The sequence below is a fragment of the Zootoca vivipara genome, chromosome 14 (assembly GCF_965207765.1).
Source record: "Zootoca vivipara chromosome 14, rZooViv2.hap1.1, whole genome shotgun sequence".
Lineage (NCBI taxonomy): Eukaryota > Metazoa > Chordata > Lepidosauria > Squamata > Lacertidae > Zootoca > Zootoca vivipara.
Genome location: NC_142597.1, coordinates 45,463,013 through 45,490,857, shown reverse-complemented (window position 1 = coordinate 45,490,857; position 27,845 = coordinate 45,463,013). Strand labels below are relative to the sequence as shown.

General features: G+C 50.8%; 1 protein-coding gene across 4 annotated transcripts; it reads right to left on the bottom strand.

The window, feature by feature from the left end:
• Positions 1 to 107: 107 nt before the first annotated feature.
• FAM222B (family with sequence similarity 222 member B) lies at positions 108 to 25,879 on the bottom strand. 4 transcript variants are annotated; one of them, XM_035139765.3, is made up of 3 exons: positions 25,724 to 25,879; positions 7,568 to 7,692; positions 108 to 5,427 (listed from the first exon to the last, which is right to left on the bottom strand). In XM_035139765.3, exons 2-3 carry the CDS (start codon positions 7,647 to 7,649, stop codon positions 3,884 to 3,886), a joined length of 1,626 nt encoding a protein of 541 aa, XP_034995656.1. In that variant the 5' UTR covers positions 7,650 to 7,692; positions 25,724 to 25,879; the 3' UTR covers positions 108 to 3,883. The 4 variants fall into 4 exon arrangements, with proteins under 4 accessions (XP_034995656.1, XP_034995658.1, XP_034995655.1 ...); XM_035139767.3 differs by having other exon boundaries at positions 108 to 5,312; positions 25,724 to 25,739; XM_035139764.3 differs by lacking the exon at positions 25,724 to 25,879 and adding an exon at positions 18,528 to 24,450.
• Positions 25,880 to 27,845: the final 1,966 nt, after the last annotated feature.

Genomic DNA, 27,845 nt, shown 5'->3' with positions numbered 1-27,845 from the left:
AGTGCAGGCAGGCAGGCAGGCTTTGAGCAAGGTGGACGGACCACACACAGGCACCCTTCAGAAAGGGTTGCGGGAGACAGAGAAAGAATCACCAGAGATTTAAGCGGTTTTTTTTGGCTTCACTTTTTTATTTTTTGTTCCTGCAGACCAAAATAAAAATACAAATAAAATAGAGAGAGAAAGAGAGAAGAAACTCTAGTTTGGATACCCGTAGCACATGAGCAGCAGCTTATATTAATAACAGTAATTATAATCAGTGAAGTGTTTTTTAAGGAAAATACAGCAGCAGTTTAAGACCATCACCCTTCCTCCTCCTCCTCCCCCCCCCCATGCAGAAGATCTTCCCTGCTCCTGGGGGGTGAGGGGCACTGTGGACACCCCCTGGGAACCTGCAAGGGTCACTGCTTTTGCTCTAAGGGCTCCCCAAATGCTTCCCCTCACCCCCCCCCCCCAGCCTGCAGAGAGATAGGGGAATCTCTCCTTCAAGAGGCAGCTGCAGGACCTTTCTGCATTCTGGGCAAAATTGTGGGACTGTAGCTTGATTTTGGGAAGGGGGTGGGGGGAGAGAAGAGGGAGGGGCTGTCGTGGCATTACTGGAACTGTGATGAAATAGGACGGGGGCTCCTACAGTGCTCCAGCAGGCTTCTACATCCTTCTCCCCACCCCACCCATTCCTAGGAGGCCCACACTTTTCTGAGTTGTGGCCCCAAGGAGGATGGAGGGAGGGGGGCTGTAAGGAAAAGCAGGAGGCGCAAAGGGGACAGTAGGGGGTCCTTCCTCTCAAAGGGGAACACGCTGCATGATGCCCACCACACCAAGCTTGTAAAAACATGGCCGCAGGTCAAGAACAGAGTAGTCAACAGCCAATGTGTCTGAGGAAATGCTCCCGTCCCTTTACTAAAGGGAGTCTGTTTAAAACTAGTTTATTTGTAGTGGTGGTGGTGGTGGGGAAAAGAGGAGGGAATTGGGCAGCACCAAAGCAGGTTGCAAGCCCAAATTCTGCAAGGGGGGCAGGGGGAGCATGTGGGTACCTTGCGGGGAAGGGAGCACCTCAAAGCTGAGCTAGTGTAGGCCCCGGCCATCACCGGAGAAAAAGGGGCCAGGGTGGTTAAGTGAGCTGTGCTGGACCCCTGATTTAGGAGCTCAAAAACAACAGAAAAACAAAACTATGAAGGTAGATGGAGGTGCCGCTCCACAAAAAAACGATGGGAGGGGGGGAAGAGGTCTGGGCACTAGCTCTGCCGTGCGGGGGGGGGGGCAGTCTGGGGGCTAGCTCTGGCACTGCTCTGGGATCAGAAGGTGGAGGAGTTAAAAGGAGCTGCAGTTTAACAGTCTAAGCTTGGTACCTGGAGAGGTGACAGAGGACAGGGAAGGTTTTCGTTAAAAACGTGTCCAGATATCAGAAGTTTACAGGAACCTTTAAAAACAGAGAGAGCACCCAGCAGCGGTTGACTGGCTGTGGAGGGAATCAGGGAGAGCACTTTGGCCCTGTTGCTGGGGGCGGGATTTCAGGAGAACCCTTTGCTGGGAATGGGATGGGGGGGGGCAGAAGTGAGATTGGAGACCACCCATTATTTTGCCAAAATGTGCGGACCCCATCATCTTCCTCCCTCTCCCCAGCAAATTAAAAAAAGAAAGCAAAAAGGCCGCAGGGGTGAGATTCTAAGAGCAATAAATTAGGACTTCTGTGGCGCTAGGATTTGGCGTAACAGATCAGGCATCCTGTTAAGGCAACGCAAGCCGGCGCATAATTTAATCTACTTTTTAAAAAGTATTTAAAATCACTTAATCTTGTCCTAAGCACTTTAAAAAAAGGAAGGACCCCACGATTCTTCTAACACCCTGATCGAGGGATTTTTAAAATAGCCAAAGTAGTGCTAAGGATCCTGCACTGGGTTTGGGGGGGGGGAGCGGGGAGAGATGGCAGCTAAGCTTAAGGAGGTTACCGAGGTTTCCTACAGCCCAGAACTAGACACCTAAATCAAAAGAGATACACGGATTTAAAAACTGATCCTAATTTCCCCAACTTCTGAAAAATCCTTAAGAACCTCTAAGCCAACTAGGACGTCACTTTGAAATATTTGAAAATTTTGTCGTGGTTTTCTTCATCTTCTTTTAAAAAAAGAAGTTTTTGTCTGATAGCTTTCAGAGTTTAATCCATGCTCATTAGGGAGAACCGGAGGAGCAACAGCTTAAGGCTTCATTTATTTGTCTTCAATGTTGTGTTTTTAGCCCCCACGGGGCTGTGGGAAGGGAAAGGGGGGGGAAGAGGGGGGGAAGGGGCAGTGGGCTGACCCCCCCAGAGTGCTACTCAGACCCCACCACGCTACCAGGTAACATTCACACAGAAATATTACACGTCCGAGTTTACAGTGTACAGCAATCGCTTTAGCCAGTGTACAGAGAAAGAATTTTTTTTAAAAAAATGCAGCTGTTAATCATTATTGTGGTTATTGTTATTTTCGTTTAAACTGCAATCTTGATGGTGATCACTGTGGACTCCAGTTCTGTCTTTGGAGCCCAAGGCTGTGAGAGGACGCAAGAAAACTGGGAAAATAGTATCCCTCTCCAGCACATTTAGTTTTGGGTAAGATGCACTGCTGTGGCTATTTGGAAGTGTTTGTTAGGTCCAGTGCCGAGGGCCTTCTGACGGTTCCCTCGTTGCGAGAAACCAAGTTGCAGGGAACTAGGCAGAGGGCCTTCTCTGTGGTGGTGCCTGCCCTGTGGAACACCCTCCCACCAGATGTCAAAGAGAAAAACAGCTACCAGATTTTTAGAAGACATCTGAAGGCAGCCCTGTTTAGGGAGGCTGTTAATGTTTTATTTCATTTTTCTGTTGTAAGCCGCCCAGAGTGGTGGGGTATAAATAATACATTATGATTATGATTATTATTGTTTCAATGTGTTTTTGCATGAGACACTGGTTTGTTTGCCCTATTAACATTAGTATGACTCTTTGTAACTATTAAATTTATTATCTTGAAACGCTGTATTTTATTCTGCATGTTCTCGTGAGCCGCTCTGAGTGTGGCTCTGTCATGGAAAAGCAGCATACAAATAAACCCATGATGACGACCATGACAAGCTTGTCTGGGGGATGAACAGGACCCTGGGTATGGGTGTTTCCTTGTAGGGCTGCGCCCCAACAGCACAAACCCCTTCCAAAAATAGCCAGCTCACAGCCTTCCTCACAAAGGGGCACCCCAGGGCCTTATGTATAAGCTACAAAAAGGACCTAGGGGGTTCACAGTAGATGACAAGCTTAACATGTGTCAACCATGTGATGCAGCAGCAAAAAAGGCAAATGCTATTCTAGCCTGCATCAGCAGAAGTTGAGCGTCCCAAGATGATAAAGGGCCTGGAAACCAAGCCTTACAAGAAACAGTTCAGTTGGGAATGTTTAGCCTGGAGAAAAGACGACTGAGAGGTGACATGAGAGCCGTCTTCAAATATCTGCAGGGCTGTCAAATGGAAGATGAGGCAAGCTTGTTTTCTGCTGCTCCGGAGGGGAGGACCCAAACTGATGACAAGGAGATGATTTCTGGCTGAACTTTAGGAATAGTAAGAACCGTTTGACAGTGGAATGGACTACCTGGGAAGAGGGTGAGCTCTCCTTACCTGGAGGTTTCTAAGCAGAGGTTGGGTTGCCACCTGCCAGGGCTTCTCAAGCTACGATTCCTGCACTGCATGGGGCTAGACCTCCGCTTAAAAACCTCCTCCGGCAGTTAGCTAGCGGGATCACCACAGTTTGCAAGTTTAAAAAAAAAAAAGCAATAAACCAAAAGGAATAAAACCAAACCAACAGCCACACACCTTTTGCTTATTAATTCAAATTAAGACTAACCCTAATATTCGCTCTGGTCAGTGAAAAGTGACGGCTGCCTTATCTATACCCTGGGTGCTGAATATGAAGGCTGCGACTCTCCGCGGGATCGTGGGCTCGGTTCATGGCGGGGCGGGGGGCTTTGCTCAGCACCCCCCCGCCCCCCTGCTGCTCCCGGAGGCAGGAGGGCTGGAAGTCCCCGCTCAGGTATTCCATCGTCTGCATCAGGCCGCCCTGGGCAGGTGGGCAGCCGGCCCCGGCCCTGTAGTGAGGTCCGCCTGTGCACTCTAGGCCGGCCCCCAGGGGCTGCCCCCCGCCTCCACCGTGGAAAGGCATTGCCAGGTCCTGGGAGCCCGAGCTGTCGCTGTTGGGCGTGGGCAGAATGTTATTCCACAGGGGCTGGAAGTAGTGCCCGTTGGTGTAGGGGGCGGGGCCCGGCAAGCTGTTGACCGGTGGCGAGGGGGTGGGCTTCTCCAGCGGGGGCTTCACGTTGAACGGCTGGCCCATGCAGAGGTCCAGGGCGTAGCCGGGGGCCTTGCCGGCAAAGCCCTGCCCGGGCAGCTCCCGCCCGGGGGGCTTCCCCATCAGGGCCGAGGGGCCGACGGCCTCGCCACACATCTGCTGCAGGTGAGCCAGCTGGTGCTGGTTCCAGGCTGCCACCTGCTTCATTTCGCTTTGGTAGGCGGGGGGCCCCCGACCGATGACGCCCCCCAGAGGCGGGACAGCCATGGCCCCGGGGCCCGAGGGGGGGACCCCAGGGTCCACCACGCAGGAAGGCAGGGGCGTGGGGACGTTGTGGGCGGACACCCGGGTGCTGGCGCTGATCAGGAGGTTGCGGCTGATAGGGCTGGGGTTGGCGATCTGTCCCTCGCACACTGAGGTAGCGCTGATGCCCGCGCGGGCCTGGCAGAACTGGTTGATCTGGTGGACGATGCTGCTCAGGTCTGGGGGCTGGTTCTGCTGCAGCGTGGCAGCCATGGAGAGGGGGATGGTTGAGGTAGACACAGTCACATTCGGGGGGGCATCGGCGTCGGCCATCTTCCGGCCCCCGTGCAGGCCCGCTGCTGGCGGTGGCTGCTGCTGCTGCTGGAGCAAGTGGTTGGCGTGGTGCGGTGGCGGCTGCAGGGCCGGGTGGGCCATGCTCTGCGGGTGCTGCGGCTGCTGCAGGGCCGTGGGGATCCCCTGAGGGTGCTGCTGCTGCTGCGTCAAGCCTTGGGCGTGCTGCAGAGCCTGCTGACGGGCCAACGCCTGCGGGTGGCTTAAAGTGCTGGGTGCCGCGTAGGGAGGGTTCATCATGGCTTCCGGCAGCAGGCGCGTCCGGGTCCCGTCAAAGTCCTTGACGATCCCTTTGGCCGGCGGGGACCGGACGATGGCCAGGAGGCCTGTCTTCACGGCGGCCTGCGACGGCGGGTAGGGGCTGTAGCGTTGCCCGGAAGTGTCCAGCCCGTTCACGGTGCGGCGGATGTGTTTCCGCTGGGGGACCTTGACGCTGTTGGGGAAAATTTTGATAGTCAGAGGATGGCTGGCCACCTTCTTAGCATACGCGTCCAACTCTGCTGGAGTAGGGTGCTGCTGTGCGGCTCTCATTTTCTGTGGAGTGTCCCCTGGTTGGGGGGAAGGGAGGGGGGGTGGGAAAGAGGAGGAGGCGGAAGGAGGAGAGAAGCAGGAAGAGGGAGAAGAGGAAGGCAGAGAGGCAGACAGAGAGAGAAAGAAAACGAGAGAAAGAACAGAGATGCCATCAACACTGACTCAACCAACAGCCAGTGCTGCCTCTTAAGAACAAAAAGAACTGCCCCTCCCAGAAAGGTCCATCTAGGCCAGGGGTGGGGAACCCTGCACCCTCAGAGGTGTCTGGACTACAACTCCCATCATCCCCTGCTATCAGTCATCCTCAGGCTGCTGGGAGTTGCAGTCCAGAGAGCCTCGCAGGTTCCCTGTCCTTGATCCTAGTCCAGATATAGACAGGGAGACACTTCTGGGAAGCTCACCAGCAGGGCATAGATGGCAATGCTCTCCGTCCCCCAACCCCGGTCCCATTGTTTACCCACAGCACCTGGCAACCACCCCCTAAGGTAGACTGCGTCTGAACATGGAGGCTCTCTTCTTTGCTTGAGGCAACAGAAACGGAGCAAAGCTTACTTCTGCTGGGCCAGGACAGATCAGGAGTCCTAAGGCAGGGGTAGCCAAGGTGGTGCCTTCACCCATACTGTTGCTGGACTCCCAAATCCCATCAGTATCCTGCACCACTGGCCATGTGGGGAGTTGGGAGCCCAGAAATGCCTGGAGGGCACCACGCTGACTCCCCCCCCTGGCCCTTGTGGGTAAGAGGCCTTCCCTAAATGAGGAGTGTAACTCCTAAAGAAGATTCAATCTGAATCAGATTGGTGCATCAAAAACCAAAAGAAAGCAGCCCAGCCTTTCTAGGTGGGACATTCCTCAGCTTCACAGAATCATGGAATTGTAGAGTGGGAAGACAGCTGAAGAATGCCTGACAGGCAGCCATCCAATAATCCTGTCTCAATGTAAGCAACCTCCTCTGAAGCATTCTTCAACCCAGTCAGATAAGCAGGGTACTAATAATAATAATAATAATAATAATAATAATAATAATAATGTTATTTATTTGGGATGAGGACTTAACTCCACCCCCTGCAGCTTCAGTTTAAGTTACTATCCTCTGATTAAAATGAATTTCAAGCGTAGGTATTGCTTGGAATCAGACAACGGGTGTGTGGAAAAGAACAAAAAACACTCCTCCGTTCCCAGATGGAAGGGCAGAGCAAGGACTTGTGCAGAAGGCAAGGGGCAGCCTCCCCCATTGGCAGGCAAGCCTCTCACCCCTCTGGGGGTGACTGAACACCCCAGCCACAGCCACAGCAGACAGGGAGATAGGGCAAAAATTACCAGCAGAGCCCATTGAAAAGGAGAGGACAGGGAGGCACACAGAGCTGCGGTGAGCAGTCTCCTCTGTGTCCACACATACCCAGAAGAGGAAGAGCAGCTGGGGCTCAGAGGAACCTCTAATGCCTTGTTTCCTTCTTGCAGCACAGGGTTTGGGAGTGTGGAGGCTGTCAAGCCGCCACGAAGCACTGCAGCTTCGGGGCGGGTTGTAAACCCAGATAAAGCACATTTCACAGTGTCAGCAAGACAAAGGCAACTGTTATTGCACATCAATGGTGCTGAAAAGCACGGTGGAAATAATAGCTGTGAGAACAGTCAACACTTCCTCCGTGACCCCCTGCTTCTTTTTTAGATTTCACTAAAACAGCTTCTTTTTTTCTTCTTTTAAAAACAACTTTAGACTAGAGGTGGAGGAAAGTATGTCCTGCCTGCCCAAATACTGTGGGGACTCCCAACTCCCATCAACCTCAGGCAGCATGACCAAGGGTCTTGGCTTCTGAAATGATGGGAGAGTCACTCAGGGAGGGAGTTTGCTAAGAAGGGTCCCGAAGGCCACCTCTCTCTGCTTGCGTTGGCCACAAGGAGGGTGGCTGCTGCCAACCTGTCGAGCGGTGGAAGGGTCCTCAGAGAAAGGTCCCGGGTTCAACCCACAATGAATGGAAGACCCTAAGAGAAGCCTGCCGGGTCATGGCGCAGCCTTCTCTCCTCACAGTCACCCCCCTAGATGCCCCCATGGGAACTTCTTGAGCAGGACCCCCGAGTGCAACAGCAGCTCCCCCCTTCTGTGGGTTCTCCCAGCTCCCAACTGCACTGTCCTGATTCGTGGCGGCGGCAGCTACTCACATTTCTGAAGTCCAGCGTTCATCTGCGGGTAAGAAAGCAGCTGGAAGGAGAGGTCGCCTGGTCCCGGCAGGCAGGCCAGCATGGCAGGCGGTCACTAGCACATGGGGCTCTCAGTCCTCTGCACACTGCAAGGAGAGAGGGAAGGCAGGCAGGTGAGAATCCAGTCCAGCCTGGGGAACAAGGGCCGCCCGCCAGACTATAAAGGCTTTCATTCTTTGGAAAGATTCCCTTCAAAAATGTTATCTGCCTTTAAATAAATCCATTGGTGAATTCATATTTGCTTATTATCAAGAACATAGATGCTTTTTTTGATATATGGGACAGTAAATCTAATTTGCTTTTTAAAACAAACAGAAGCTACTGCTGATGGTTGGAAGGAAAAGGACCACATTTACACTTACTTACTTACACACAGAGAGAATTTCTAGATGATTATTGATCTAGTATCAACTTCTGAGTCTTTATAGATGTGAAGATGTATGCAAAAAGCAGAAGATTCTTCACACATTATTTTTTCACGGTCCACTGCAGATTTCTCCCAGAATCTCCCATTACAGAACGAGGGAAGAATCTACTTTCAGCACCCCAACATTGATCAATGCATTTGCTTTGGGAGGGCTGGGAGAGGGAGAGAGAGAAATGCAGCTCCCTGAAGGAAAGAGCATGTAAATGATCCAAGTTCAGACTTGAAAAAATAAAGGTTTGAAATGACAAGATTGAATAGCAGCGGGGTTATTGAAGATGGAAGCCGCAGCAGCCCCCACGCCCCATTCTCACAACCTAAACCCTGACACCTATTTGATGTTTCCACCAAGTGGGGGTGCCTGAAAGCAGTCAGGCTGGACGAGATGCTATCTCCTCCTTCAGTGTCTGCCTGATGCGCCATCATTAGAGCTTCATGATGTTTCCAAGGCACAGTGCTTGCCTGGCTTAGCATTGCAAATCAATTCACCAAATACATCTGAAGGGGAGTTGGGGGGGGGCGGAGTTCATCCATAAAACAAACTATTTTCCTGCATCTGCGTCAATGACATTTTTGGCATTCTGATGGCCAGGAAAGAAGGAGCAAAGGAAGACAGACGCACACCAGTTTGCAAAAGCTCCCCTTCCTACTTGCCTAAAGGCAGTTCTTACTCACCAGAGGCGATCAGGAGGGAAGCTATTTAGAGTTCTGCTCGGTAGCTTCAAGCTACCCAAGTCCCTTCCCTGCAAACTGCCCAAATGCATAAACTGACAAGCAGGGACTCATCGGGCCGAGAAGCCCTTCCTCCTGAGCTGCATGCTTCTAAGGACAGCCTGGCAGCTGAATCAAGCCAAAGGCCCAGCATCCCGGGTGTGAGGGAAGTTTCTGAAATGATGCACAATGTGGATGTCCCCATATCGTGAAAGGGTCTGAGAGGTGCTGGGGATGGGGAGAGAAAGTGGCGGTGGAGGTCAATGCTAAAAACAGTGTGGTCTGTCAAGGAGAAAGCCTCCTCTCACCCACCCTCCGTGGAGAACAGGAAGCTACATTAGCACCTTCTCATGTTGTGTGTGCAGGTGGCTTGGGGCTGTGGGAAGCTTCTGGCCTCCTTCCCTGCCCATACATCGTTTTTTTGCTAACCAACAGACCAGAAAACAGCTGCTCAGCCCCTCCCACCTATAATTTTTTTAATTATTAACACCACTCTGCTCTTCCCAGGTAAATGGTTCAAAGCACTCTGCAGAGGGGAAAGCTTCCCCTGCACCATCATCCCAATACCATGAACAGGTGAAGTCCAGTGGCTGACCCCAGAACCCATGCAGCACTGGTCCGTCCGTCCGTCCCCCCCAGTTGTTGTCCGTTCTGGCAGTACTGCACACCAGCCTCAAGTAAAGCCAGCTGGTACTTCGATAGGACACAGCTGTTCAGAGATGGATCCTGCAAGATGGAGGGTGCTTCTGAAGCTCTTAACTAAGTAATTCTAGTTCTCCTCCTCCTTGAGAAGGCTCCAACACTGAGGCTAAGGAGGAGCAAGCTGAGAGGCAGGGCTACCTCCAGGGCTGGTTGCAAGAAGGCAGGCACAGGAGGGCTCCACTTGGCCAAATGGACCAGCCTTCCCTGCCAAGCACTGATACCTCTCCCCCCACCCCTGCCACTGGGAGCCCTTCTCAGCCCTCCATGTCTTCTCTGCAAAGCTGCAACGACAACTTTGCAAGTTCAGTCCAGCAAAGTCAATAGCTCACCTGTCTACACCAGTGCCAGGTGCCAGGATGCAGCCTGACGTCTCCACCATCTGGAGGTGCATGCCTGGAGATTCCTTGGGTTTTGCCTGTTTTCACACACTAACAACACATTCTGTAAAATTCTATCATTGGTATCTTATCCACACAATCAAGAGTGAATTTCAGGAGCCAAAAAGCTGTATTGAAAAATATGACTTTTGAGCCGTCTGGCCCCCAGATGGCAACTGAATGCCACCACAAGTGCCCGATTCTGCCCTTGAGTGTCTGAAAGTCACAGAAGCACAATCCACGGAAGGTCAAGAGCAAAACTCCTCCTGAGAGAGACCACGCTCTCCTGGAAGGGACAAGAGAGGTAACAGGCCAATGAGATTGTCCAGGGTTTGCACTGGCCTCCATGCAAACCTGCTGGGCCCACAGGCTGGCTTCTCTGGAGGTGTCAGAAGAGGCTTGCCCTCCTCTCCTGGCACCTGCACGATTCGCAAGATGGATATATAACACATACAGCTTCTGCAGGAAAGCAAGCCTCGGTTCCTGGGCCCTCCTTGCCCATTAATGAAACGCAATTTATCAGCTCAGCTCGGAAGACATGGGTCTGTCTCTTAACACACGTTCACACCACCCCCCTTGATGCTTAAAGGGACACTCTCAAGGAGAAAGGCTTGGGAGGCGGGGAATCTAATCCCAATCCCCAAGGTAGAAAGACAGAGAGAGCAGTCAATCATTACCTGGGGTATTTTTAGAAAATGAAGCAGGTGACTGACTGGCTGGCTGGCTACCCATCAGATCCATCAAGGTGCAAACTGTCCTGGCACAGGAAGTCAGGGTTTGACTCCAGTATCTGGCAAGCCATCCCCTGCCAACGGATGAGATCAGCATGCAAGTGACCAAATTATTGCATGCTTGTTTCTGGAATACTTTCCATTTGGAGCCAAGCTTGGGGGACTAAAGGAATGAGAAATGCTTAGACACAGCAGACGGTTGAACTATGGAACTTGCTTCCACTGGAGGCAGAGGATTAGACAAAATCACGGAGGAGAGGGCTAGCAATGCCTTCTAGCCATGATGCCTATGCTCTGCCTCCAGTCGGAGGAAACGATGATGCTTTTCAGTACCAGTAGCTGGACACCACAGGAGGGGAGAGTTGCTCTTGAGCTCAGGTGCTGTTGGCGGTTTTCCCGCAGGCACCTGGCTGGCCACTGTGACAAAAGGATGCTGGACTAGGTGGGCCCCTTTCGGCCTAATCCAGAGGATCTTATGATGTTCATATGTTCTTACTGCAATGCCAACTGCCCCCCAACCCCAACCCCAGGTTGCTTCTTACAGCTGATCCATGCCGAAAGCTATTGAAGTGACAGAGGAGGGCGGGAAGGTATTACAGCAGGGGTCCCCAGACTTACCGCGCAGTGGGCCGGTGCCCGCCGCGCCGACCGCGCGGCGGGCCGGAGGGCAGGGGAGTGCGCGCCCGTGCGCATGCGCACACGCACACGGGCGGGGGGAAAATCGCCGAAAATCGCTTGTGCGCATGCGTATGGGCCTCCCCCGACCCGGAAGTGCATCGGAAAGGACCTCTTCTGGGTCGGGAGAGGCCCATACGCATGCGCAAAATGGATTTTCGGCGATTTTTTGCCAATTTTTCTGATCGTCGCCGCGCGCCGTAAGAGCGGGCGGCGGCAGCGGGCGGCGGGGGTCGTCGCGGGCCGGATTGGGAGGCCGATTGGGCCGCATCCGGCCCGGGGGCCGTAGTTTGGGGACCCCTGTATTACAGCATAAACTCTTGGCATTTGCTCTGCCTATTCGGTAAGTCAGCAAAAAATCACCTCCACGGAATGGAGTCAATTTATGCAGTAATTGGCTGCTGATTTGCAGACACTGTTGAATGGAAAGGGTTTGAAATAACACTGCTGGTCACAGATGGCGTGTTCTAAGAGGGCTAGACAACCGCTGAGTAATTCTGCCTGATAATTTGCCCCCGGCAAACAGCTGCTGCTCCCAGGAAAGCGCCTTGGAGGCAAATTATATACAGGGGTGCACCCTCCCTCCTTCCCAGGACCAGCAGGGCCTGCAAGCTTCAGCATCTCTCTGATTTGCAAATATCATTCATTCATTCATTCTTTCTTTCTTTCTTTCCAAAAGCAAACATGGGCAGCTGAGGAGCCCATCACTTTGGAAGCAAAAGTGGTGGTTCCTACAGACTGGGGAGACATCCTAGGTATGAAGAAGGACGTAAATTCGTGAAGTAAAAGAAGCAAGACTCCCATCAGCCCCAGCAACCCGTAAGGAGCGACATGGGAGCTGGAGTCCAGCAACACCTGGCGGGTCAACAGAGCTCCCACAACCCCTGCCCTAGGAGGTTGTGGTCCCCTGGAGACTGACACCAGGAGTGGGAAAGCACACCTGAGGCCAGATACTCTCCAGCACCCCCACTCTCTATACTGCCCTGACCCCATAGCAGGTGCATGCCACACTACAGGGGAGGGTTAGGGTTAGGGCAGGGTCCCCAAACTACGGCCCCCGGGCCGGATGCGGCCCAATTGGCCTCCCAATCCGGCCCGCGACGACCCCCGCCGCCCGCTGCCGCCGCCCGCTCTTACGGCACGCGGCGCGGCAGCGATCTTCAAAATCGGCAAAAAATCGCCGAAAATCCTTTGTGCGCATGCGTATGGGCCTCTCCCGACCCAGAAGAGGTCATTTCCGATGCACTTCCGGGTCGGGGGAGGCCCATACGCATGCACACAAGCGATTTTCGGCGATTTTTTTCCGCCCGTGTGCGTGTGCGCATGGGCGCGCACTCCCCCGCCCTCCGGCCCGCTGCGCGCGCACTCCCCTACCCTCCGGCCCGCAGCCCGGTAAGTCTGGGGACCCCTGTTAGGGTTTGCCAGCCCCAAACAGCTCCAGGCCAACAGGACGTCTGAAGAGCAGAGCTCTGCTTAGGGGCTGGGGATACACTGCAGGATCTTCTCAGGGGTCCTCTCACCCCCTTGCGCTGCCTGTGAACTGGAGTCCAGGCAGGAAGGATGTTGAGCCATGTTTCCTTCAGGCAAGGGAGTTCAATTGCCCCCACTCTGCTGGCTGGGGCGGGGGGACGGAGAGGTGCAATTTCCTGAATTAATTACCCGATATCTCACTTAGGAAATGGGGATGACGTCAGGGGTTTTGGAAGTGGGGCGCCCACCAGGCTCACCCCCTCCCCCACAATCCCCAGAAACAAGCCTGTTAACTTAAGCTGCTTTGGCAACAAAACAAACAAGCCAAACTGGCAACAGGGAGCCAGGCTGCAAGTGGACATCTTGAGGATTAAACTGATTTCAGAAGCTGGGATCCTCCTTATTGGGAGGGATGTAAACAGACACACAGTCTCTGCTGCCTCCCTTTGCATAAACAGACCTTTGCATAAACAGACCTTTCACAAGTTCTGAATCTCAAAAAGATGTTTATCTAGATTCAAAAAGCACCTGTGTCAGTCACCATCGCCTCCAACCCAACAGCCACACAGGCCCAGCTTTTCAGATGGCTGTTAAAAAATCTAAACAAAATACAGGCAGTAGCCCTACTTCCCGCTCGCCCACTGTCCAGCAACTCATCTCCCTCTTGGGGGGTTTCCAATCACTGCCCTTCCTCTCAGGAGGGTGCTCTGCCTTTCTTCTAAGATGAAGAAGCTATGTCAGGAGGTGAAAATTAAGTCCTCCTCAGTAAAAAGCCTTTATTCTTATGTACATTTATTTATTGCATTTCTACCCCACCTTTTTTTTCCTGCAAAGGAGCTCATTGTGGCAGATACGTCTCCATCCACCACCCTCATTTAATCCTCACAACAAACAACCCTGCGAGGTAGGTTAGGCTGAGAGACAGGGACTGGCCCCCAAGGTTACGCAGGGAGCTTCATGGTCGAGTGTAGATTTGAACCCTGGTCCTAGTCCAACACTCTATCCACTATGCCACACTGGCTCTCAGTGCCAAGATTTCAAAAACAAGTCCCTTTTTATTATTATTATTACCGGTATCTGCTCGAACAAATTTTTTGAGGGGTGGGGCAGGGGGGAGAAGAGGAAATAGGTTGTGCTTGCTCCAATGGCTTGGGAGAGGTGGGCCCTTCTAGCATTCTTCTCCTTGGTGCCGTGGTGATAAAGCTACCTTCCTCCACCTCTGTTGGCAAGGACATTGAACACGTAGCCCTCCAGGTGTTGCCTGACCCCCAACGCCCTCTCGTCCCAGGGATTATGGGAGCTGGGAGTCCAGAAATATCTGCAGAGCTGCATAAGAGGCTACAGCCACTCCCCGCAAGGAGGCAGCAAAATTACCTATCCTCAGAGGAAGCCACACGCTAGGCTTCCCTCTCATCAGAAGGCACACCCAGAACAGTGACTCACACAGAGAACATAGCAGGCAGGGGGGGCTCTTCAGAGGGCAGGCACTTTGTATGCTTACATGCCCTAAAAGTAAACCTGGGGGGGGGGGGGCGAGAATGTTAAAGAGTGAAGGAAAAGGCCACCCCACTAGAAGGCCTCTTCGGTTCTGCTGCATTAACAAGGGCTGCTGCAAGCGGCCCCTCCGCTTCAGGGATCCTTAGAACCTCTGGGCTGTGCTATCTGGACTATGAATCAACTTAATTAATATTTACCAAAGTGCCTGAAAAACTCCCTTTGCCTTCTCTGTTTTTCGCCCTTGACATTACTCAGCCAAGCTGCTGCTGGATGATCAATGCTTTTGAGGCCGTTGCTCCTTCCCAGCAAGGCAAGGCAAGGAGGGGGTGGGGGTGGGGAGAGAGCCTGACGGCAGCAACTCCAAGGCCTAATTGCGCATACATTATGCCGTTAATTATGCAGTTGGGTCCGGCTGGGTATAAAGCGCCACATTCTGGAGGTTGAAGTTTTCCAGGCTTGACGTGATTTTGAAGGTGGGGAATCACTCCCCAATTTACAGCACGTGCCCCCACCGCCACCTTGCACAGAGCCCCACCCTGCTTGGCACAGCAACCGGGGCCAATGCAATCCAGGCAGGGCAAGTGGCGCAACCTTTATAAATTATGAAAATGAGGTGCAATCCTGATTACTCGAAGCCCTATCCTGGTTACTTTAAATTCTGTCCTGATTACTGGCAACCCTGTTTGGGCTGCCACCTCAGGCACCTATGATTTCGCCAAGCATATCTTTCATTGGGTCTGTATCTTTGCAACCTTCAGCAGCAGAGAAGGGCCGCAGTTCAGTGGCGGAGCATCTGTTGCAGAAGCAGAAGGTCCCAGGTTCAATCCCCAGTGGCATCAACAGGTAGGGCTGGGAGAGACTCCTGCCTGAAATCCTGGGGAGTCATTGCTGCCAGTCAGTGCAGACAATTCTGAGCTAGATGGGACTAATGATCTGACTCGGTGTAAGGCAGCTTCCTGTGCTCCTAGATCCTTGGGAAAGTGATCTCCACAACCACAAATATGTTCCGCTTTCCTGTGAATGGGGATACACACAGAGCCCCGATTGCAAACCACAAGACCAAGAGCCCTCCGTTGTGTGACCCTAAAACCGCCTCTGACATGGGAGAGAAAGAACTGGAGGATCTTTACATCGTCCCTTTAACACAGAACAGCAAGCTTTGTGCATTCCTCTCCCCTACGTCTTCCCTACAGATGTTACAAGATAAATAAAACCAGGCCTTGATCGCTTCTTAAACAAATGCAACAGGCACTTTCATTTACTGTCAGAAGCAGCAGCAGCTACAAGTAATTCAAAAACTGCAGAACAGAGATGTAATCCCCCACCCCCCTAGAACGACAACTTTAAAAGGGACGGGAACAAAACACAGTAAGAAACAACCTCAAAGCTGTAGCAGGCCTTTTTCTTTCCTTTACAAACATTACAAACCACTAAGGTTTAAAGCCAAAGGGAAGGCTTAAACTACCTGGCAAGTCGTGTTCCCCCTAAATGGCCACTGAAGACAGGCTGCAATGATGAGCATGACTTTTTAACCAGACACAGTTTCTCTCTTGGACACTGGGTGGGAGCATGAATCATTATTTTGTCCCCAACTTCTCTGCAACCTAAGATTGTTCAGCAGGGGTGTCCGACCTGTGCCCTGCCCTATACGGGGCTAAACTTCTGCTCCCATTATAGTTGATCAACAGTCATGCTGTCTACTGGGAGCTGGAATCCAACAACATCCTGGATGGCCACAGCTTAGCCATCCTGCCTCAGTTTCATATAGAACAATATTTGCAAATCATTGCTTGCCTGATTGCCTACGGAGGATGGAGTCATGGCCAGGAGACTAAAGAAGGGAAACTTAACACAAGCTGGCTCTCTATTTAGGACATCACTAAACTCATTCTCTCTCTCTTTTCTTTGTTAAAGTGGGTTAGTAACTTTTGTAGGCTTACTTACAAGGGTGCACAATACTGCTGAGATTCTTTTGAGGTCAGTCTTGCTGTTAAGTCCACAAAAGTTACTAGGCCATACAAATTCTTACAAGCCTCTCTGCTTTTGTGACGCATCAGTGGTTGCATCTTTTGCCAATCTGGTGACCTCCAGATGTTTGGGGACTAAACGCCCATAAAGGTGTCTTAATGCTGCACACCGTTCCAAGATCTTTTAATAAATGGCAGTATATAAACTGAATAAAAATAAAAATAAATAAGCCCAGCCAGGACTTGTGGTCCTAAATACCTGGAGAGGACCAGATTGGTACCCAGCTCTTCCTCTCTTTTAATTTAGAACCAGTGAAGGCAGTACAGTAACTCCTGTAACTCCTGTAACGCAGGGGGGGGGGGAGAGATGATCCTTGAGGTCCCTTTCCAACTTGACAATTCTGATTTTATAACTCCCACTGCCAGTTGCAGAAACCCCACATTCACTCTGGCAGATTCTATTTCAAGGGAGCTGAATGTATCATCTTAGTTGTGAATTGAAGAGAGGAAAGGCAGTGGGGGAGAGAGAGAGAGAGAAAAGCAAAAGGAGATCACCAATATATTTGAAGCTGTTCTTCCAGCCAGATAAGGAAAGGATGTGATTTCATGAGTTGGAGAGGAGGGGGGTTATTATACATAGCTGCTTGATCACACATACCTGCCCCATCTCACCTGCTCCCACCTTTGCTCCTATGGCTCCAAAGTCAGCTGCATACAGCACTCAACACCTCAACCAGGACGTCTGCTACAAACACATCAGCAAGCTCTTCCTGACGCCTGGCAATTTCTTTTTCTTTTGAAGAAGAAACCTGAGTTGGTTGCCCTTCCACTAGTTGCGGCTTCCAGATTTCAACGGCCCAATATTGCAAGCTGATTCAATGCGCCAGTAAGTTGACAACCTCACAATTTACAACAGCCTGGAGGGGTAGCTGATCACACTTACATTGTCATCCTCTCCCACTGCCTCCAAGGCGACTTGTGGGGAATGATTCCACTCCACCCTAGGAAGCAGAGCAGCCCAAGAGATGCTGGCTTGCCAAGGGCACCAAACAGGTGAGCTTCAGTGCCTGGTCGGCAGCCGAGATCTGCTCTCCTGGCTGGCAGTCGCAAATAGTCCTTTCCTTGCCCCACCACACAGGAACAGAGTCTGACTGCTGCTCAGGAGCAAAGTCTACAACAGAGGAAGAGCTGCTACCTCTGCACACCCTATCATTAAAACAATTTTTTTTTACTTTGTTATGGGGGTGGGTTGGGGAAACACTCCCACCTGAACCCCTGGAAAGCCAACTGCTGTCAGTCAGTGTGGACTGTACTGTACTGAGCCAGAAGAGTCTTACATTCCTATGAAAAATCAGGTTTGGGGGTGGGGGTCCTGGCTGCTCTTCAGAGGGCTTCACTCCCCTTGCTGTAATGAGCAAATCTGTAGAAGGCTGAGTAACTCAGCTCCTTTCTATCAGACTTTTAAAAGACCAGAGCCCTCCTGCTCTCTGTCAACATCTCAAAACCATGATGTACAAAGCAAATTTTGCCCAAACCGCAGCCATCCTTTCCCCCCTCTGGCCCTTTCTTCCCTTCCCTTCCCTTCCCTTCCTTAGCTCTGATGCTTCTATGATCTAAAGTCACAATGTCCCTCTAACTTCTGATTCACAGGCCAGACAGAAATCAACCAAGATTAAATCAGGGAAGATTCAGAAGGCTCAATTTGCCACAGCTCTCCCTTTAGATTTTGGCATACCCCAAGCAATCCCTTCAGCTTGTGACACTCTGCACCTCTCCTGCTGCAACAAACACCCTCTAGACCCTTGATCCCAAGCTGGCTCCTGGAAAAGGAACACCCAAACAACACCAAAAACTGGGTGTGTGTGTGTGTGTGCGCAAGTCATTCAGAGACCAAATGAGCAAGCAAGAAATTCCCCATCTGCCATCTCCCGTGCCTACTTGCCCAAGCAGCTTCTGCTTCAGCTTCCAGAAAGAGTGTACAAAATCTGAGCTGCCACAACAGGAATGCACAAACAGAATGATCTGGTGTATGGACCATCAACACCATCATCATTTTATTATTTGTACCCCGCCCATCAAACTGGGTTGCTCCAGCCACTCTGGGTAGCTCCCAACAAAATATTTAAAACACAGTAAAACATCAAACCTTAAACGGCTTCCATATACAGGGCTGCCTTCAGACATCTTCTAAAAGTTGTATAGTTATTTATCTCCTTGACGTCTGATGGGAGGGCGTTCCACAGTGTGGGTGCCACTACCGAGAAGACCCTCTGCATCTTAGCGATGTTGGCTTTCATTTCAAAACAAAAAGACAAGCCTCTGACCCTTAAGGTTTGGAAGACAAGCTTGAAGTTGGGAGCATGTTACCTGGTAAACGCTCAGAAGTCAAGAGGACCTGCAGACCTTGAGGGGCAGAGCTCCAGCACTCTGCAAATCCCAGGAGGACATGGGAAGGGCCCTGCAACTGGGTCAGTCCAAAGGCCAATTGAGTCCAATGTTCTGCTTGGTAGCTAACCGGATGCCGCAATGGGGTGCCTGGAAGCAGTTCCTGAGTACAACCACGCTCTCTCCAACAGCCCTTCTGTGTGCCTTGCAGAAGAAGAATGCAAGCATTTTTGTTTGTTTTAAAAAAGCAAGCAAAAATGAAGGTTGTGAACAATTCTCATGGCCTGCTTCCGTAATTACAGATAAGAGCATGGGCAGTGTTGTGTCTTGAGCCTTGGCCCAAGAGTCATTTAGCTCAGCATCACACTGCTAGTCCAATTCTCCTGTCAGGGAGACACAGAAATATTTGGTAAGCAGAAAACCAAAGAGAAGGGTCCTAGACAAGTACCCATTCCCAAGATTATTTAGAAAGAAGGGTCTCTCTGCCCACACCTACAAAGCTTGTGGAAGTGGAGCTGGGTAGGGGCAAGAGGGAGTGGGGAGCACCCACTTAGGGAGGGAGGGGAAAAATATTTGCATTACTAGTCATTTTTGTGAATCGCATAGAGGGGAGGGGAGGCAAGGAAACACAGAAAGGCTTCCTATGTGGCTGAGGTCACGAGCTCCTTTAGATCCAAGATTGCCCTTCAATTAATACACACTGAACACAGCATTAACAAACGCTTCCCTTTCCTCTTCCAAGTAAAAGAAAATTGATTATGCTGCTGCTGATTGGCTTCAGGAGATCCATTCTGAGAGCCGACATAGTTCCTCCCTTGTCATGAGTGCAATTTGGTCTGCATGGTTGACTTTTGAGAATAAAAAGCCAAAAATCAAAAGGACGGCGCCATGTTGATGCCAATGAGGTAGAAGCCAGGGTAGGTGACACTTTTGCAGCCTTTCCCCAACCTGCCTCACAATGACCTTTGTGTCCCATTCAACTCTACAATTCTAAAATGCTGCCGTTCAAACCCCACCATGCTTGACCATTGGCCATGCTGAGTGGAGCTGATGGCAACTGAAGTCCAAAGACGCTGCCAGTGACTCTAGTCTAGAACAACCTTCACCAACAGGTGCCCGACTTGTGTTTTGAATTACATCTCCCATCAGCCCCAGGCAGCACCAAGGCTGCTCTAGACCAGTGTTTCCCAACCTTGTGCCTCCAGCTGTTTTTGGACTACAACTCCCATCATCCCTAGCTAGCAAGACCAGTGGTCAGGAATGATGGGAATTGTAGTCCGAAAACAGCTTGGAGGCACAAGGTTGGGAAACACTGCTCTAGACTGTACCCCAGAATACTCTGCAGCACACCTAAAGGGGCCAGCATGGGAAAGAAGCGTTCAGCAGAGAGCCTCAGTGGGACCAACTCGTATTGCTGTGCAATCAGGCATACATAAGAACTCTCTCTTCCATCCAGGGGATGGAAAACCTAAATGTTTCCAATGCTTACTTGGCAAGGCAGCTCAAAACGGAAAGAACTCTGGGTTAACAACATATGCAGTGGATTGTCTCTAGGTCACCTCAACCAAACTAGGGCTCAAATCAAAGTTCAAAGAAAAATTGCACAATTAAAACCAAAAAGCAGCCGCAGGCTTATTCAGATGCCTCGCTAAAAAAGACCTACATATTTTTAAGGAAACTCCACATGCTTGGAGGGAGAGAATACATTCATTTTATTTCATGATGTTTGTAAGCAGTCCTATTTCTCAGATGAAATAATAGGTTTAATAAAATAAAGTCAGCTCACACTCTGGATCCAGACTGTTGCTTCTGCTGCACACATACAAATTGAACTTAAATGAAGGTTACATCTCAATAACTCTGGGTTTACCAAACCACTACGTGCAAGGATCAAATTTTACTTCTCAGCCATGAATCCCACAGCATTTCAGCTGTGATCTGTTCAACTTCAGACTTAAGATACCTTGGGCAAGACACAATCCAATCTCATTTTTACAACCTGATCTTTATCATGTTTAATCAGAAGTAAATTCCAACGAGTTCAATAGTTAACCCCTTGAGGCTGCTGTCTCTTGCATGCTTCCCTTGTTTGGAAGGTAGCCATACTGAACTCAGAAGAACTTACTCCCAGGTAAACATGAGAGAAGCAGATGACCCACAGGATTACAACAACTGCCTTGTTGTGTGCTCTGCAGTGTTTTTACTTGGGACACAACCTGCACTGAATTCAATGGCACTTACTCCTAGGCAGATGGAAGTAAAATGGGGTTGCCATACGTCTGGAATGTCCTGGACATAGCCGGAATATGGCAGCTGGAAACAATGTCCAGGCAGAAATTGCAAAAATGTCTGGGAAAATCTGGACGCCGTAAATCTTTGAGATTTTGCAAAAAAACTCAACAACTTTGGCCAAAAGATAAAAAATATTAGGGGAGGCAGCACTTCGACTTCGCATGGTTTATTGGTTATAATGGAGGCAAAAGTGGGGGAGGCAGGGATTAAACAGGGTGGAAAAAACCTGTGACACACTTCATGGAAAGTCTCAAGGGAACCAGAGGCAATTTTTTCTTGGGGGGGGGGTGTTAATGGAAGCATAACAAGCATGGCCCACAGCTGCTCAAGGTCAGCTGTGTTTTTAGAGATACTGTACATATGAAGTGAAAAGAAAAATCAGATCAAAACAGTACTTACTTCTGACTAAATATGCGTTGGATGAGGCTGTATAAGAAGGGAAGCAGCAGAATAAATTCTCTTATTCTGAGGAGGTTATTTGATCAGGCTTGTTAGAACAGACCACCATCAAAACCTTACTTTGCTTACAGCGATTTCCTTGACTTCAGACACAGAAAAATTAATTTTTTTTGGAGGTGGAGGGGAGAATAAGGGAACCAGATCATTTCACCTGCCACTCCCCCCCCCCATGGTATTTGTCAAAAGCTGTTCTTCCATTTATCACTTGTGGAAAACCAAAGGTCATCACAAAACATTTACCAAAGCTGTGCCACTCTTCCTTTTAATAGCCATTTTAGAAAGTCAGCCTCAGACTCAACCCTGGTGAGCTTTCTTGCTCCTCAGAGACTTCTGCACCCCGACCCCCACTGCAGCAGGAGGGGACTTAGGCGCGGGGGAAGCCAAGCCAATCAACTCTCTGCATGTAACCTCTATCTGCATCACTAGCTCACCTGTAAAATGGCAAGTGAACAAGAATAGCAAATGTGCACATAGGGCTTGAGGAAGTTCTCCTAACACACCCCAAAAAGGCACAGGCAGGCCACAGTCAATGCCACAACCTACCTCACTGCCAGCCTTTGCCAACTGGGTGCCCTCAAGGTGCTGGCTGGGGCTTATGGGAGTTGTAGTCCACAACATCTTGAGGTCACCTAGCTGGGAAAGGTCGTGATATGCACCATAGGAGCCAAGGAGCTTTCTGACTGTAAAAACCAGAGTCCAGAGAACCAGAGCTCGGCGCTTTGTCACTGAGATTTGATTTCCCACCCCCCACAAAATTCCTGGAGATTTGAACAGAAGACTTGAGGGGCTCATTCTTTCTCAAGAAAATTACACTTACATGATCAGGACCGGGGAGGGAAACATCTAGAAATCTAGCATCAGTTCCTAAATTGGCCACAATTGTCCTCCAGCCTTGACCACAGTTGGGGCTTAAAGCACTAGGAACTGGAGGTGTTAGGACTCCAGTTCTCATCAGCTCCAGCCAGCATGGGCAACAGATCGTGGATGATGGGAGCTGGAGTCCCTCCTGGGTATGATCGTTTAAACACCCAAAGAGGCCAACTATTTAGGCTTCTCAATTTGGTAACTATACAGCAACACTGACATGTGAGATGCATACTTCGGGTTTGTGATGAGCATGTATTTATAAGCAGCTATCCTCAGTTTTCGATATCTTTCTGGTACAGATAGCCACCCAAGCTATAAACCGCCCTGATTACCAAGGAATCAGTCCTCCATTGATCCCAGTATCTCATGCTGAGGAAAGGTGATGTCTTGTGACGGACTAACTTGCCCCAACGAAATTTTCCAAGTATGTGGTAGTAAATATCCCCACTCCCCACAAAGATAGGGAGACCATAAACTCAGTATGGAGATAGGGTAATTGAGAGCAGGAGCAGAACTCTTACCACTTACAAGAGCAGCAGGAGAGAGTCTGCCTGCTGGATCAGGCCAAAGAGGGCCCATCTAGTCCAGCCTCCTTTTCTCACAGGGGTTAGCCACATGTCTCTTCTGGGAAGACCACGAGCAGGACCTGAGCACAACAAAAGCACTCTCCCCATTCAGGATTCCCAGTAAATCAGTATCATCAATGGGGCTAGGAAAATTCTGGTTTGTGGCATCACAAAATTCTGGTTTTCAGCATCACAGCTCAGGGACAGAGGTCTGTGCAGGAGGTTGCCGATTCAGTCTCCGGATAAAAAGGGATTGAGTGCTGGGAACGATGCCCCTCTGCCTGAAAACCTGGAGGCCTGCTGCTGCCAGTCAGAACAAACCATTCTGGTTTAGATGGGCATAAATCCTGTCCCAATACAAGGCAACTTCCTATTTGTTTTTGTAAGCACCAGAATCCTTACACGTTCAGGAGCCCAAGTGACCCAGCACCAGACATTCGCCCCCACTTCCATCCCCAGTTCTGGCAGCAGATATGTAGCCTGAGGAAGGGAGAGGCTGAGTCCATGACAGAGAGGAAATAATCCGAACTGGCTTTTCAAGCCAGATGCAAAAAAGGCCTCTGAGCGAGGCCGAGAATGGAAGTGGCAGCTTGATTAAAGCTACCTCAGCTCCCCGTGACAGAACCGCCCCTCAGGCAAGCAGCCATGGAATTTCACATGTTTGCAAACTCTGTATCAAAGGGGGTGGTGGTTTTTTTGGAAGGGGGGGCGTTGCATAATGAGAGTGGGACAACGTGGATTTTCCCCTAGATGGCACCCCCACCCCTCCTCTCTCAACGCATTCACATCATCTAAACTTGCCTCATCAGACACTTCAACCGAGGCAGAGAGAACTGAGAACACCTAAAGAAATTTAGGGAAAGACCCTTAAGTGTAATTAAATCAGCCAAGCCTCTCAATTCCAGGAGAAGCCAAAGGTGGTCTCCAAAAGGCACCTGTTCTTTCCGTTTCTTCCCCTAAGAACAGCCCCACCAAGACCAAAAAACAGCATCTTTTTTTGTTCCCTGCCTCCAAAATCCACAGAGGACATTGAATGTCTCTGTGACAGAGGACAGAAGCAGGATGTGGTGCCTTGCAGGCCAGCCTGATGCAATGTCACTACCACGGGTGCCCTTGCTGGGAGGTGAGGGAGCCTTCAGATCTGAATTCCTGCCACAAGGGAGCTGGGCAAAGGGACCTGAACAAGGAGAGCGTGGGGACTATAGGGCAAGTCGGTTTTGTAAAAGGACACCTGTCCTAAACTGAATTCGAATTAAGTTTGAATTTCAGGACAGCCTTGGACACATTGGGGAGACGTGGGGGGTTAGGCTGGCTAAGACTTAGGGGGCTGATATGTAGGAGCGGGGGAAGGTAGCTAACTTACGGAACAAACCAGGTTCACTCAAGGCAGTTGCTCTATAGCATTAAACAGATTTTCTGGGGCACCTGCCTCCTTGACCAAACAGGGGTATAGGGCTAAGCAAGGCCCTAGACCTTCCCTTATTAAAAAGAAATAAAAATTACTGTGTCTCCCCACCTTTGGAATGAGACCAAACCTTATTCCTACTGCTACTAAAGGTGGACACACACACACATACAATTCAGTATGGTAGAAAACTCAAGAGGTGGTGCAGGAGAGGGGCATATCCAGGGTAAAGGCAGCAGGCAAGGCAAGAAGATGAAAAAGGGAGAAGAGAGGAATTAATGATGGTGTCAGAGGTACAAGGAGCCAGGCTGAATTCTTTTTGGGGGTGGGGGGGGGAGAAGGGTGATGCCTTAAAAAGAGGAAGTGAGGCTGCAAGCTGAAAGGGGTGGATATTGGTGATGGAACAGGATATGGCACTGGGGAAAGATTTATGGGAGTGGGGGGGGAGACCTCAAAAGAAAGTGGGGGCTGCAGTTTGCAATGGGGGAGAGAAGCAGAATAAGTGTTTGGGCTGCAATGCAAGCTGAAGTTCATTGTGGGAGGGGCAAGAGGCCCACCTCACAGGGGGGGGGGGAACCTATCAGAAGCAGCAAGTTCAAGGACCCAGGTGTGGGGAGGGGAGAGAGAAATGATGCAAGAGCAAACATGAGCAGCCCCAGCTGGATTTGTGCAGGAAGGAAAAGGAAAAGAAAGCAAGAGCCCCCCCCCTGATGGAAAGAGGAAGCTGGAGGGAGGGGAGAGGCTGCAAGTTCAAGGGGTGGGGTGGGGGTGGCTGCAATGGAAAGAGGAGACTCTGATGGTGCAGGAGGAGGAGCAACCCAGGCCGGAAGGGGTTTTTGGGGGGGAGGGGGGCTTCCCTAAGAAGCGAGGAAGCAGGTGACTTTGCAAGTTCAAAATCGGTAGGCAGATAAGCAGGGCAAAGAAGAAGGTGCAGCGAGAGGATTGGGGGGGGGGGCGCGGGAAGAGGCCCTACCGGCCCCTGGAGGTTTTTTTTTTCTTTTTCTGCAACATTCGTCTTGATACTGGGATTGGGGAAGAATGACAAAAAGGGATGCGGGGGGAACAGGACGACAAGCAGCAGATGAGGCTACAATCTTTTTCGAAACAAATTTCAAAATGGGGTGTTTGAATTTGGAGCAGGCTGAAAAATAACGTGTATATATAGATATACATATATGTGAATGTGTAGGGGTAATCCTCAACATATATGGGGTGCAAAATGAATGGGAGGGAGGATGGACTTGGTCCCCCTAATTTCCCCAATACACAGCCCCCCTCCATCGTCCTAAGCCCCCCTTAACACCCCCATTAATTACTCCACAAATACACAACCCCCCAATTATCACTCCCATTAGTTACCCCACAGTCGCCCCCCATTAATTCCCCCCCACGCAGAGGCCTTGGGTGCTCCCCCCCCTTTTCGGGTGGGGTGTTTTTGCCCTCCCCTCCCCCCAGGTAGGCCCTCCGCCCCTCCCCCCACCGGCAGCGGGAGGGGCGCCTGGCCGGGCCTGAGGAGAGCTGGGGGGAGGGTGTCTTTCTAACCGCCCTCCCCCCCCCGGACAAGCGCAGCTTCCCTCCACCTCACCCACCGTGGGAGCCCCCGCCCGGCCCTCATGGCGCCGCCGCCGCCGCCCGCCTGGCCTCGCCTCTCCTCTGGCCGCCTTCAGCCGCCGCCGCCGCCTTCTTTCCCCTCAGAGCCGGCTCGGCCGCTCCCCCCCTTCTGCGCACGCGCCGCCCGGCCCAGAAGAGGCTCCTCCTCCTCTTCCACCAGCACCGCCTCCAAGAGGGAAGGGTCACCGCAGCAAGGAGGGCACATGGACACTTCCGGCTCTCTGTTAGGGGTTGGTGGGGGTGGGGTGGCGAAAGAGAAGAGAGGCTTGGCATTGAGATTTGTTCGTTTCTGCGGATTCGGAGCAATGGAAGATAACAGCTTGAACATACACGTGCGCGTTAGCTTCCATCATACCCACCGTATCTCCGGAGGTCAAACGGAAACCGGAAGTGAAAGTTACGTTGGGTTTTTTTTCGTTTGCGACGCGGACCTTTCCTTATCTCTATAGCTTTTTTGTGCCAGTCTCTGCATCTCTCGCTACTGTGCTAAGGAGGAAATGCCGGTTTTGACATTTTGGTGCGCACGCGCAGCGCACGCGCTCTCTTTTCCTCCACATCCGAGTACATGCTGGCTGGAGGCTGATGGGAGTTGTAGTCCAGAACATCTAGAGGACATCAAGGCTGCGCTACATTATGACCTATTGAATTAGGGTGGAGCGACTGTAGCAGCCCTGTATATTTTATCATTAGTAATTGTTTTTTATTAGTATAATTATTATAATGCCCCAGCTTCAAGGAGCTGGTGTACATGACCCTCACCCCCTTTAAAACAACCCTGCGAGGTAGGTAGGTTAAGCAAAGAGGCAGCGACTGGGCCCCAAGGTCACCCAGGAGAGCTTAATGGCCAAGTGAGGATTTGAACCCTGGTCCCTTCCAGGTCCTAGTGCGAAACTCCAACTACTATACCACACTGGCCCCTTCTCCTCCTTTTTAAATAATTGCATAAGACGTTTAACTTGCTTTTAAATGGCATGAGGTGCTTTACTGCGACCCACCCTGGGCCCTTGTGTCAAAGGTCAGGCAATAAATCTTATTATTTAATAACTATTGTGACCTCTGCTTTGAGAAAGAAGGTGGAGCTTCAGAGAGGACAAGTTGTTCCAGGTCTCCACAGGATAAAGCCACGCCTGTTAGCCAGATGCAGCCAACAATGAAGAGGAATTACGCAAAGGAGAGGGCCCAGGCAGCCGTTGCAAAATGGAGAAGAACAAAAAGTACCCATTGCTCTGACCAGACCCAATGATCCAATCCTACGTGGGTGTACATCAAGGCTTCTGTGGGGTGTTGCTCCCAAGAAAGTGTGCCTGGCGTTACAGCCTCAAGCACCTGCCATCATGCTGAAAAATCTGTCTAGTCCATAGTAAAATGGTTACATCTTCACAAAGTGCCACCGGAAAGGCACAGACACCTCACACCAGGCATGCCTGTGGGTCAGGATGGGTGGGGAATCTGTGGTCCTCCAGGGGTTCCTAGACATCGTCCTTGACCATTGGGAGATCATAGAATCGTAGAGTTGGAAGAGACCACAAGGGCCATCCAGTCCGACCCCTTGCCGAGCAGGAAACACCATCAAAGCATTCTTGACATATGCCTGTCAAGCCTCTGCTTAAAGACCTCCAAAGAAGGAGACTCCACCACACTCCTTGGCAGCAAATTCCACTGTCGAACAGCTCATACTGTCAGGAAGTTCTTCCTAATGTTGAGGTGGAATCTTCTTTCTTGTAGTTTGAATCCATTGCTCCGTGTCGGCTTCTCTGGAGCAGCAGAAAACAAAATTTCTCCCTCCTCCATATGACATCCTTTCATATATTTGAACATGGCTATCATATTACCCCTTAACCTTCTCTTCTCCAGGCTAAACATACCCAGCTCCCTAAGCCGTTCCTCATAAGGCATCGTTTCCAGTTCAGCATCTGGAGGGCCACAGAGTTCCTCATCCTTGATCCAGGTAAATCACCAGTTGCATTTCCAGCCTCTCCAAAGCCAGAAGTCATGCTTTAAGATCAGCTTAACAATGTAAAATGGACGTTCCCAAAGCAAGCCAGAGGCTGAGAGGGCAGGGGTTGCTCTAAGCTTTTCATTATACGCCTTTAGGTGCCA

Coding starts and splice junctions, on each gene's coding strand:
- FAM222B (XM_035139765.3), bottom strand. CDS start 7,649: ATGCTGGCCTGCCTGCCGGGACCAGGCGACCTCTCCTTCCAGCTGCTT. Junction 5,428..7,567: donor GAACGCTGGACTTCAGAAAT/GTGAGTAGCTGC, acceptor CCCCCCAACCAG/GGGACACTCCACAGAAAATG.